The sequence below is a fragment of the Phoxinus phoxinus genome, assembly GCF_949152265.1.
Source record: "Phoxinus phoxinus genome assembly, chromosome: 13".
Taxonomy (NCBI): domain Eukaryota; kingdom Metazoa; phylum Chordata; class Actinopteri; order Cypriniformes; family Leuciscidae; genus Phoxinus; species Phoxinus phoxinus.
In genome coordinates, this window is record NC_136888.1 from 32699059 (window position 1) to 32713110 (window position 14052).

Genomic DNA, 14052 nt, shown 5'->3' on the forward strand with positions numbered 1-14052 from the left:
AGTTTCACTCGACTTCTGACTCGAGTCGAAATCCCTTTGCGCATTTTTCGTTGTTTGTAGTTCACAATCGATAAACTACATTGCCCAGAGTTCCTGTATATTTTCCTCGACGTTGATTGGTTGCGCAAAGACACGCCCCCTCATGGTTGTTCCAGGCGAACTGCATGTCAAGTTTAACTCAGCCACAAGACGAGCGGATAATGTGCCAGTTTCAGCACAGACTGTCATTTGTGCGTTTATGATGGCGTTAAACTGCAGCACATTCAGTCGGCTTATCTCTGGAGCCCAGACCGCGGCTGAGGCCTGCGCACAGCGGGCAGTTCAACAGACATGTGGGAGATACAGAGTGTGTCGAAGGTATTCCAGTGTCACTCCTGAGGAGAACAGACTGGAGCAGGTGTGTGTGTCAGACTCGGACACAACTGCACAGGTAAGATATAATACATATCTTAAAAATGCATATTTTACAACTTAAAAACGTGACAATTAACGTGACAAATGAGACTGATACACTTGGGTTTGGGAGGGATTGTAACTCTTGTGTCACATTGTAACGCTAATGTCAGTTTTCATGTGACAACATTTGTTTCGTTTGTTGGTTTTTGTTGATGTGTGGTTGCTGTTACTATGTATATACTATACGAGTCGTTTATTTTCTGTTAGCGTAATATAAAGTATTTTAATGTGTATAAAGTTGCCTCAAAAATAATTGGAAACATATTCCACATTTAAAAATTAAAATGTAATACATAAAAAAAAATATTATGGCTATCTGACATGCACAAGGTCTCGTTTATGCTTCATTCAAGAATGGGTGCTGAACATAATGGTTTGATGAAAGTATGACCAATTATAAATGCTTCTTTCTTTAAAACAGTTGGGTCATAAGACCCTCACTAAAGTACCAAACCAGACATATCAGTCATGGATGTCACGTGATGTATAACATGAAAAATTATGCATTCTCTCTTGCCATCAAAGAGTTTACACAAACTGTGCAATGGCCTACAAAATGAAGAAAACTAAGTCTAAATATCATATTTGTACTATATAACTTGTTTTTCTAAAATTATAACAGAAATACTCCCTTATTATGGACTTTGCAAAAGTTTGTCCAGCTGAGGTTAAAAAACAAAACAAAAAACGAAATAGCTGATTGGTTATTTTAAAGGGGCAAATTTTACTTTTATAAGGTGTTTGAACACAGATGTACTGTATGTCCACAGTGTGTGTAAACAGCCACCCTATAATGATAAAAATCCACCCATTCTTTTTTTTTATAATCCCCATAAATCATAATCAGTCTCCCCAAAGAGTGGCTCCAGATTTGTAGTTCCAGTAGCCCCGCCAATGACTGCTGACAATTTGCCCTATTAGCATAGATCCTGCCCTGAGAGAGACACATTAAAAATAAACCATTACAAATGTTCTGTTATTAGATGTACCAACGAACATAAGAATCTCCATAGACTCCTAGCATCTGAGCCAAAGAGGACACATGGTTGAATTTAATTTATGAAGGAAATGTGCCGAAGAAAGTCGTTAAAGTGTTATATATTCGTGTAAATTATTTTTACGCCCGACTGCTTCACGAACAAGTGACAGTTTAATGCATGATTTGCACAAACATGTTTTTGAAAGATTTTTAGATTAACATGACGGTACATGCTAGTTGATGACTTGAATCAACTTCACTCCACAACAACTACATACATTTATCCACTAACCATTCAGAAACGTCCAGTTGCGTTCTGGTTTCTTGAGTCTCTCCATCAGTGTCCGACAGGTTCAAACATGTAAGGCTGAACACCTACTGATAAATTCTGACATTTTGGCAGCGTGAGATTCTCCAGTTTTGTTGTTGCTGGAGTATCTGAAGCATTAGCTGCAAAGGCTCCGCCCTCTTCTGGAAAGAGGGCGGGAAGCCGCAGCTAATTTGCATTTAAAGATACACATGCATTTAAAGATACACATATACATGCTCACACCTAAATAGGGGCAAGTGCTATAATTAATGATCTGTGGGGTATTTAGAGCGGAAGAGCATAATGTAACTGTATAAAATCTCTTTAGTTCTGCTGACCTGATCATGCTCTGGTTGTGGTTTCGGCAGGTCCGAGAACTTCCAGCGGGTCATCGGCGAGTTCTGAAGGACATCCTGCCTTTCTCTGCATTTCTTACGGACTCTTTTGGACGGAGGCATAATTACCTTCGCATTTCCCTCACTGAGAAATGTAACCTCCGCTGTAAGTCTCTCAAATACTGCATGTTTTGTAGGAAGACATCGGCTTCATGAATATGCAAATTAGCCCCACCTCCATTCAATATATAGCCTACATAATTCACCCACTCCTGTTCCTTCTTTAAGGTGTTCTTTCTGTGGAAAAGCCTCGGCCCGCACATTGACAGGATTGGTTACATGTTTGTGACACCAAGTCAATTTCTATAACGCTTTATACAATACAGATTGTTTCAAATGAGCTTTACAGGGATAAACAGAAAAATAATGATTCAATGATGCAAACAGAGCTCAATTCTGCTGTAAAGCCACTGCTAAAAGACAATAGTGTCATTGTTCTGATGAAGTCAGTGTTGATTCAGTTCTGTTCAATAACTGTTTAAAGATCATCAAATATGAAATGAGTGTCATTCATCTATTTTCACATGGTTTGTCTTAAAGCATATTAAAAACACCACAAAGACATATAAACAACATTTAAAAGCTCAGCTTTCACCACAGGGGGACTCCCATTGCATTTTTTCCCCCCATAGTTTTTAGTACGAAGGTGAAACTTGTTAAGATATGTCAAAATACGTTTTTTTGTTTTTTTTTGTACAGATTTTTTAAACAAAAAATGTAAGAGGTATAACCATTTAAAATAAATTGTTACACCTTTTGCGTTCTGGTCTGTTTTGACCCGAAAGTGAACTCTGGCTTTGAATTCATGCTGATTTAATTTTTTCTTTCACTCATACTACATTTTTTATCCTTCCCATTGGTGCTGTGTTTTGTTTATAAATATGCTTGCACAAAGCAAATACCCACACAATAATTTTGAGATAAAAATAAAATGACAAAAAACGTATTAATGTCTTAATGTGTTTGTAGAGCAAAAGTTTATAGACCAAATAGTCTTAATTTGAAAAAGGAAAGAGGGTTTGGAAAATAAAAAGTCCACATTTCATCATTGCCACTGTGGTAGATTTTTCCTATATCGCATTTTTTATAGGATAAAAGACAGACACATCAAAATAAGATCATCACCTTCCATTAATATGATTGGTTCAATTGGTAAAGCAAGCCCCCCCCCCCCCCCCCCTTCCCCTCTGTTACTGGCTTAAGCAAAATGATCTCGAATCATCAAAAAAGTTGATTACTCAATATATCTTGACATAATACTGCCAGTATATTTTTTATTTTGTCATGATCAGCACTTGAGCATTTTCCATAACACAAATAGAAAATAACAGAACGTTTTTAGTACATTGTGTATCAAAGTGTTGGTAGGCCAAAAAGGGGAAGTAAGGTTAGATGTTAGAGTGATAGTTTTATACACAGTTTACTTATTTTATTCATTAAAAAATCCATCACACCACCAGCATGAAAAGTTTATCATCTTCATGTTTTTCATAAAAGTGTATGCAAATGCATGAATATACTTGGTTTAACAGCATTTCAGAGTAATATTGATGTTGTTTTATTAGAAAAATAATATGTAGGTGTCATAAATTTAGACAGTTTTGAGCAGTCATTAGTTATAAGTTTTAAATAAATGTAATTAAATCTATTGAAGTCAATGGAGTTCACACTGGTAATTCTCATATTATATGTTCTTATTCATTTAATGATATATTCAAATAAAAATTCTCTTAAATATTGATAAAAATATATATTTTCATACAAAAAAATATTTTCTTAAAAAACCCCCCTGAATTTTAGTGATCAAATGTAACATTAATAAAACTTAGATCCATTAGCTCATCCATGAACATGATTTCTGCCTGTGTCCCGTCGGATTGATTTCCATCCTCGGTCGAGGTGAAGACAACGACAACTCCCATGATTCCACGCTCCTTCACGGCATCATCAAGCCAATAATAATCTTTGTTATAGTTGTGAATATGTGACCGCTAACGGCCAAACATGCATACTGTCTCTTTAAGACAAGAGTTCAGAATCAGTAATGATTAGTTTGTGTATTCTCAGGTCAGTACTGTATGCCACAAGAAGGAGTAAAGCTCAGCCCTCGCTCTCAGCTCTTAACAACAGAGGAGTTACTGACGATAGCCAGACTCTTCGTACGACAGGGGGTGAGCAAGATCCGGCTGACGGGAGGAGAACCTCTCATTCGCCCAGACGCTCTGCATATCATAGGTACGTTTTACACCTTCTGTTAGCTTTGTAAATGCTTGTTAACTTTGAATCACAGTAGTGATATAGACCTCTCGAAATCTGCATCTTATGTTGCATGTCGGAATGTCTGCGATTGACCCTTCGCAGGGAGCTTGATTGACAGGTGATCTGATCAATCATACTTCGCCCTCCGCCATTTTGTCCGACAAAGCAGTCAGGAGAGTTAATAGATTAACATGGGAGGATTTGAACTTGAGAAGCGGAGTGTACTGACATCTTTCCACGGTTAAAACAACATTCCTTCTGATGTTCATTCGTTTATTTGATGCTATAAATGAACTAGAAGGAAGAGATGATCGGTTCATGAGCAGCTTTAACTGATGCTCTACAGTGATCTGTCACGACACATTAAAGAGCCACAAAACGGTATTTATTGTTTACATTTCTTTTAAAAAATGACCAAATTTGAAAGGTGAGACTTTGTTTAATATGTTTAATATCAAAAGTAACCGAAAAGTAATCTGGTCTGTCCTGTCTGTCAGCATATTGTCAGTGTCCTCTCTGCTCCACGATGTGTTTTTCACTGCGTGAGAACATGGTGTGGTGTTGAGAGCTTGTCGGACATAGCAACAGTAACTAAGGGGGGCGGCGAATGGTCTATGCGAACGGTCAATTAAGAAATGACAATCAGTTTGTATTTTTCATGTAGGGCCTACTGTGGATATTTTAACTAAGAAACTTAAGGCACTTTTAGCATCTGTATTGACGTATAAATCAAACCCTAGAAATTCAATTTAACATATTTACAAACAAATTATATAATTTATATTATCTTTAATAGAATATGGATATGGAATATTCTATATTGTACAGGTGAAACTCGAAAAATGTGTATATCGTGTAGAAGTTTATTTACTGAAATAAATGAACTTTTGCACGAGATTAAAATGTTTCGAGTTTCACCTGGACATGGATAATAAGCTTGTATCTGCTTATTCTAATAATCAGTGTTTAAATAAAAAAAGAAGAAATCGCATCCTGTGTATTTAATTTCTGGTAAAAAAGGAAAAAGAAATGGACACAAAAGTACAGCATTTCACACTTATTGGCGACTATTCTGAAAAACAAGCATGCCAAACCAATAATGCAGCCAGAAACGCTGATTAAACTTTGAATAGTTGACCCTTTTCTTCTTTCTGAAAGCGGAATTGAGGAAGTTGGAGGGTCTGAAGACCATTGCAGTCACCACAAACGGCATGAATCTGAGCCGGCTGTTGCCCGGTTTGAAGAAAGCTGGGGTGGATCTACTCAACATCAGTCTGGACACTCTGGTCCCGGCCAAATTTGAGTTCATCGCTAGACGAAAAGGTAATATAACACCTATATCCGAACACAGAGTTTGTGTTCCTCCAGGACAGATGTAGATAGGTGCAGATAGACAGCATGAGGTGTCCCGGATGAAGGCTCAAAGGTAGACGCAGAATATAGAGAGCAGTTTAGCTCCATTGTTTAGGGCCGGATGCTTTCCTATGCTAAATGGAATCCAGTCATAAAAACGGAATTTACTGTATAACGCGGAAATTCTTGGAATTTGTAAAATTTTGGATGACTAAATAATAAGATGGTCAGTACAATTAAATCAAATCGTGATATAGTGTCTGTGAATTAAACTGCAAAAAGACTATTTAAATGTGAATCCTGCATGTTCTGCAATGTCTCTGTGTGAATGAATGCTTTAATTTACCACACACACACACACACACACACACACACTGAAGCTTGCGTGACGCTTGCAGTGTTTTCAGCCTCTTCCGCCTCTCTATATGAAGACATGAATGCATGAACTTCAGCTCCAGAGTCTCTTCATTAGAATTTTACCATTTCATTTGAGAAAAACTATCGTCATATCATAAACACACAGAAACTCAAAGGTCTTCACGGCAACCTGTCAAAATAAAATTTAAATAACTTGAAAATGCTACATAAATATATGTCTGTTGTACAGTAGAATTTAGCTATGTCTCTCAATGTAATAATAATACTAACACTAATAATAATAATACATTATTATTAAAACCTTTTTTTGTGCAGCACTTTGTTTGACAATTTTAGTTTAGTTTATTTTTAGTTTAATTTTATATGATTAAACGATCAATTAAATTAATGTTTTATGCCTTAATTTGATTGCCAGGAAAATTAAATGCACAACACAGAATTTCTGAAATAAAAAAAGAAACTTTTTTTTTTTTTAATGAACAAATTGTTATTTGTATAATATTCTGTTAATTAGACATACTTTTTGATTACTACAATTGTATTAAACCATTAAAATGGAATCCAGAATACTTAAAACAGAAAGCACAGTATTTGGTAAAAAATAAAACGTATTTCATAGGGCCGTAAACATGTAATTGTTTTATAACTTTTAATAAATTGTTGTTAAATTGTAAAAATTTCATGATTTCAATTAATTATACATGTTTTTTGATTACTAGAATGTAATTTAACCACTAAAATGGAGTCCAAACATTTTTTTACAAAAAAAAAAAAAAACGGTATAAAAAATTGTAAATGGAAAAAGCAGAATTTGGGAATTTGGGATTTTTTTTCAACGGAATTTGGGAAAAAAATTAATCTATTTCATAGGGCCCTAATTGTTGATCTCAAATATAGAAAAATTATTAACAACAGGATTATGAAGATGTACAGTCAGTGTAAGAATATTCAGAATCAAAACACATTGCAGAAAAACAAAAGTGTACAGTGTAACACAGTACGCGTTTGTTACATAACTCTAACCCAAATCTAAGTCTTGTTACATTGTGTCAAAACGTTTGTCTTAGCTAAATGAACATGTTCTAATTAGAAGAAAACTGCATGTTTTTACTACAAAATAGATTGAAATATATACGGCAATGGAATTTAGAAAGTCACATATTGGCAAGCATTATTTTAAATGGTCTTGCCTACAATACTGTCTAATTGACGCTCAATATTGGTACCACCTGCAGGGTTTCATAAAGTGAGGGATGGCATTGAAGAGGCTATTGAAATGGGCTACAATCCAGTCAAGGTAATGTACCTTTCTCAAAACACAGGATTTTAGAATCCCTTTTGATGCATGCAATGATAAATGTCTAAGGTTACAGCTTCAAAAAGGTGCAAAAGTTCTAGAAAACAGTGACTGTTTAACTGTTAAACACTGTTATTGTGAAAAGTAACCCAATGCTGGAGCCCCGTAAACTCACTTCAGGGCATTTATTACTACCTTTCTAGCAACACCCAAATAAGTTTATTGTTAATATTAATTTTCTTAAAGTTCATCCAAAAATACAAATTCGGTCATCATTTACTCACCCTCAAGTTGATCCAAACCTGTATGAATTTCTTTCTTCTACTGAACACAAAAGAAGATATTTTGAAGAATATGGGTAACCACACAGTTGATGGATCTCATTAACTTCTATAGTATGGAAAACATACTACTATATTACTCTATAACTCTATAACTGTTCTCAGGTGAACTGCGTGGTCATGAGAGGTCTGAATGAAGACGAGTTGATTGACTTTGTGTCACTGACAGAGAGGAAGCCGTTGGATGTGAGATTCATTGAGTACATGCCGTTTGATGGTAAGATTATGTTCGCTGAAGTCTTCATGTACACTTTTACAGGTTGTAGGATCATTGGCTCGGTTGTAAAGGTTGCAGTTTCTGCCCCAGTTCTCTAATCGTATTAGTAGTGCAGATTATTATCTTTCCAGGTCAGTGAGACTTTGTTTTCCTCAGGATTTATTTTCATAACACATGTTACACAGTCCACATTCTGGAGATGTTTTAGGCCAAGAATCATTTAGGTTATATTCACCACTAAATTGGTTTAACAATGTGCAGAAACAAGTTTTAACTGGATTCTGGTTCTTGCCCTTGAGGTTCAATACTACAGCAGTCACTCCAACAGCAAACTGACTAGATACTGTGATCAATGAGGCGTTTGTGAGGTGTGGAAACAGTGACTCATCTAACTCACGACACAAAGTGAAACTGAATGACTACATAGACCCCAACTAAAAGGCTGGTTTTGAACTATTGCATTTTCATTGCAAGGTTCAGAAAGGTTGAGATAAGCTCTGGAGAAAATTCACTAACAAACTATGACATTTTAGATTCATTTTCTTTCTTGTTTTGTAGTGAAACACTCCAAGTTTGAGTTAAATATTAATATCTTACTTCACCCTTTGACACTTTGCCTTTTAAATACAGGGTCATTTCATGTCAAAAATTGTTTTGGAAACTACCCCGGCTCATATTTTTGGTTTTATTTCTGAAGAAAAACAAACAAAAATACTGACAAAAGTCAAAACATTAAATGTCGTGAATGTATATTTACGGAGTAATCCACTATTTTGTAGAAGGGGGGTCAAAATGAAAATTTTCACCTGCGATTTGGAGCAAAAACACAAGTACTTTCCCCCCATTTTTGAACTGTCATTGTTGGCATATAATGCAACAAAGTTGGCTAAAGTAAATATATTTTACTAATAGACCTACCAATCTCTGTGTAAAAATAAAAGAATGATGCTGTCATCTTTCTAAAGTCATTTTTACCCCAATGTAAATTGGCTTCAGGTGAAAATCTCAGGTGGAAATGGTCATTTTGACCCCCCCCCCCCCCCCCCCCCTCTACAATAATGGATTACCCCATAAATATACATACATGATTTTCAATATTTTGAATAAAAATATTTTGAAAATATAAATAAGTTCTGTATGTCTTTCACCAGAAAATACATTTTCAAAATCTTAATGAACATAATCTGCAATTTAATCAATCTTTGGAGAAACCATTTCTACATAAACTACATTTTTGTAAGCATCTTTACACACATTGTCTGTCTCTGTAGGGAACAGGTGGAACTTCAAGAAGATGGTGAGCTTTCAGGAGATGCTGGACTGTATAAAGCAAAAATGGCCCAATCTGGAAGCTGTGCCTGGAGAGGAAACCGACACGGCCAAGGTCAGCCCAGCTCCAGACTGATACATAAACCACTGGCCAAATTCTCATTGGAGCTCATTTGAAAATATTTTTGTTTTGGCTCATTGCTGAGGTTATTTCCAGTTATTATCCAGTGGTCTGTACATGTTTTATAACTTTCTCATGTTATTAATAGGCCGAAAATCTTTTTTTTATCAAAACATTCCTTTTGCAATCTTGAATCGTGAAGTATCAGCGGATAAGCCCTCGTGTGTGTATTTCTGTGTTGTGCGTTCACAGGCGTTTAGAGTTCCAGGGTTTCGAGGCCAGCTGGGCTTCATTACCTCCATGTCAGACCATTTCTGTGGTTCCTGTAACCGCCTGCGCATCACGGCCGACGGCAACCTGAAGGTACATGTTGTGTTTTACACACCCTTATGCTTCTCACCCAGCTGTCTACTCTGTGTTTTATATATGTGTGTGTGTTGGCATGCTGTTAGGTTTGTTTGTTTGGGAATTCAGAGGTGTCTTTGAGGGATATTCTGCGCTCCGGAGCACCTGAAGAGGAACTACTGCACATCATAGGGGCCGCAGTCGGGAGGAAGAAGAAACAGCATGCGGGTAAAGACACACACACACACACACACACACACACACAGTATCCGAAATTGCCCCCTATACCACTATTCGAGGGAACAGACAGTTGTAGTGGTGTCCAAAACCATAGTGGACATTATCGAGCTCACTCATTCAATCCCACAATGCACCGCAATAACGAGTGTACAACCAATGTATGCTCAACGGCTAGAGAATACCCATCATGCACTGTGAGAGTTGTGCGCTGAATTAATTCCCGCATCTGACCAGAAGATGGCGCTGCAGCTCAATCATCCATTTTCCAAACCGCTGGTCCAGTGTAGGTACAGATTAATATCATACAGGTATAAATTCATTTTTAAATTGATTATTACATTGTTTAATTAAGGTTTATACATGCTAGTTCAAGATACATATTTTTATTACTACTGGAGCTGCCAGTTTGCTATTTTTTTTGCAAGCTCAAACTATGCAAAAGCAGCAGCACTTCCGGCTCACTCGGTGTCCCAATTCACTCACTCGTTCTCATTCACTCCTTTAAGTGGACTATATTAGTGGACTAATGTAGGGAATAGTGAATGAGGGTATAGGGGGTGATTTCGAACACAGCCACACACACAAACAACTCTACATCATCATGTATGTTCTTGGAATTGAATATAACTTTCTCTCTTTTTTTCTTCAGGGATGTTGAATATATCTCAGATGAAGAACAGGCCGATGATCCTCATTGGTGGGTGACACTGCTGTACGTAACACACTTCCCACATCACTCGCTCTGCTTCTCTGTTTTCACTCACAGGGTTAGGGTGATGGACCAGTAGAAGTTTGTCAAAGCAGAAAAAATTGTTTGCAAAGTACATTCCAGTCAAATATGAATGCATTTACATTATAACTTGTTTTTAGATACATTTTTAAAGTACAAGCAACCTGTCTATATATATATTTTTTTTCCATACAAATGTCTTTTTTTGATGAACTAGGGATGTGCGATATTGACAAAAAATAATGATTTCTGTGAAGCCGTGAATTATGCTGATTCACTGAGAGTGACCCCTGACGTCAGGATTGTGTTTTCTGCATGTTTTGGCCTGAGGTTTTGCTGCACTTGCACAGTTCTGCCCAGCAGAGGTCACCAGCGTGTGGCGCTTCTAACGCTTCAAATCTGTCAATCATTTTGCGACGCGATTGGTTCAATTCCTCCCATCATTACAGGTGAAACTAAAAAAATGTGAATATCGTGCAAAAGTTGATTTATTTAAGTAATTAAAACTAATATATAGACTCATTACATGCAAAGTGAAATATTTCAAGCCTTTATTTGTTATAATTTTAGCTTACAGCTTATGAAAACCAATTTTCACAATATTCTAATTTTGAATGGTTTTCATAAGCTGTAAACCATAATCATCAAAATTATAACAAATAAAGGGTTGAAATATCTCACTTTGCATGTAATGAGTGTATATAATATATTAGTTTCATCTGTTAAGTTGAATTACTGAAATAAATGAACTTTTGCACGATATTCTAATTTTTCGAGTAACTATTTTAGTTGGCTAAATGGAGCAAATATAGACTGCGACTTGTTTCAATTGAGAATCCTCACACATTTAAGCTAAGCTCACGGCTCACACATTATCCCTGACACCAGTATTTAAACTATTCATAAAAGATGAATCACTATCTGCACTCGTGTTTTTCAAAGCTAGTGACATACTCAATGATTCCAGCTTCCACATGATTAAAACAACAATTAGGATATTGTCGTAGATGATTTATATTGCAGAAGATGCACACCCCTACCTTCAACCAACATTTATTGTTTATTAGCCACCCCTGTTGACTCAGGTAAACATGTATCCCAGATGTCCAGCAGTGGAGGATTGACGTTCAGTATTGTTGAATGTGTGTGTCCTTGTTCACAGGTGGAGATCACAGCTGGCGTCTTCCTCTCATCCACAGCACTGATCCAGCAGCCGCTTTACCACATGACACTCGACACTTCACTAATAATGTCCATCAGGACGACACAAGCACTTTTGTGAATGATGCACAAGGCTGGACTCATTTTCATAGAAAGGATAATCCCATGATGAGCATTAATAATATAAGACACATGCGCGCAGCCTCATTGGGACTTTACAGTGACGCGATGACCGAATCTCATCGTCAGGTGAATCCCAGTGCCTCAAAACCCCTTCCTCCACAGCGACAGTCCAAAACATCAGCTCCTGTCCCCCTTCTCAGTGCACTACTGTCGACACTCCGATTTAGAGGTTCATCTCTGCAGTTTGCACGCCACTGCCACACATTAAAAACGCCACATACAGACACACAGTCGTCCAGCTCTGATGGAAGCTCTGATCGGCTGACCCACACTGATGCCCAGGGTAAAGCCTCCATGGTTAATGTGGGCAGGAAAGCGGTAACTTGTCGCACAGCCACAGCTTGTGGTAAAGTCATCCTGGGTCCAAAAGCTTTTCATCTGGTGTGTGCCAACCAGCTCGCCAAGGGCGATGCCCTAGCGGTAGCACAGCTCGCGGGCATCATGGGTGCCAAGCAGACCTCATCCCTCATTCCCCTCTGTCACCCGCTTCCTCTGGACCATGTGTCCGTTAGCATTGAGCTGCTGGAGGAAGAACATGCCGTCACCGTGAAGGCGACCTGCCAAACCACGGGCCGCACAGGAGTGGAGATGGAGGCTCTGAGCGCGGTTACCGTCGCCTCGCTAACTCTCTACGACATGTGCAAGTCAGTCAGCCGGGACATTATCATCACTGACATCAAGTTACTCAGCAAGACGGGTGGGCAGAGAGGAGATTTCCATCGCTGACCCGACTCTCACCTGTGTGAATGTAGCTCTAGAGCGACGTCAGCTTTTCTCCAGCAAAATGTGCCTTCAGATGCGTCTAGATGATCCACTACTCATTCCTGTGTCTATGACCAGCATGAAATGTGATTTATTCGAGCAAGAATAATTTACTTAACACGAAGAATACTATATTTTGGTCTAGATTTATTTTGATAATGATAAAGAGCAGGATACCTATTTTGCTCTGAAACGGTTTTGCTCTCAAAACTGTGGTCAGGCTATTCTTTTGATTTAAAGGAATGTTTCATCTAAAAAAAAAAAAAGAAGATATTTTGAAAAATGACTCGTGTCAGTTTTTTTGTTTGTTTTTCCATATAATGAAAGTCAATAGGGTTTAATGTTGTTTGGACCCCAGTGTTAAAATATGAAGAAAAATAAGTGCATTCAGGTTTGGAACAACACAAGGGTTGAGTAAATGATGAAACTGTCCCTTTAAAACAAAATACAAATGACTGGAAAATGTAAAAACCTGGAGTTATTATTTTAGCTCTTCCTGTTCAAAGGGTTCGGGGTTCATGCCTGAAATCAGGTCTGTGATTAAAGTCGGCATGAAACAGAGGATACACTAGTATTCCCTTTTCTATTGTGACGTATATCCAGGTGAAAAAGCTTCTTGAACAAGACAAACTGTAGGGCTGGACGTTGGACTTGATTTTGTCCATCAAGAATTGATTGGATTGTTGTGGATTATTTCACAAACCTTCTTTATAAAAGCAAGTGAAGCCTTGTACCGGACGGGCCGCCAGCATTTGTCTGCAGAATGATCATTTTCTAATCAAATTGCTAAAGTTTACAATGTATAATCTGCTCCATATTTTAACTGCAATAATAAAATGTTTAAATGACGTGTTTGGTAGCAAAATACTTATTTTTTTCTGTCTCTGTCAATTGTTATGGATACATATAATTATTTAACTTATTATTACTGTAAAGTCATGCATATAAACTGACTGTTAACTCTATTTTACAATGTCCTTGTTACATTTGTTACATGTACTTACCATAATAATAACAGTGAATTATGCATAATTACATGCAACTAACGCTCAACCAAATCCTAACCCTATGTAAGTACATGTTGCTAATTAATATTACTCAGTAGGCTAATTAAATATATAATTACACTGTAACAATGACACCTTAAAATAAAGTGTAACTGGCTTGCTAGGACGTGCCGATGTTGTCCCGGGAGCAGTTTGTTCAGAAGAGGGCAGTGTTACGCCGTGAGAAACTACATCTCTGAGAAGTGCCAT

The 14052-nt window shown here is 37.3% G+C and overlaps 1 protein-coding gene across 2 annotated transcripts; it reads left to right on the forward strand.

The window, feature by feature from the left end:
• Window positions 1-114: 114 nt before the first annotated feature.
• mocs1 (molybdenum cofactor synthesis 1) lies at window positions 115-13760 on the forward strand. Of its 2 annotated transcripts, none has more exons than XM_079632339.1 (11): window positions 115-430; window positions 2114-2246; window positions 4208-4375; window positions 5558-5722; window positions 7366-7427; window positions 7874-7985; window positions 9257-9369; window positions 9628-9738; window positions 9828-9948; window positions 10610-10672; window positions 11853-13760. In XM_079632339.1, exons 1-10 carry the CDS (start codon window positions 143-145, stop codon window positions 10663-10665), a joined length of 1329 nt encoding a protein of 442 aa, XP_079488465.1. In that variant the 5' UTR covers window positions 115-142; the 3' UTR covers window positions 10666-10672; window positions 11853-13760. The 2 variants fall into 2 exon arrangements, with proteins under 2 accessions (XP_079488465.1, XP_079488464.1); XM_079632338.1 differs by having other exon boundaries at window positions 118-430; window positions 10610-10657; window positions 11853-13753.
• Window positions 13761-14052: the final 292 nt, after the last annotated feature.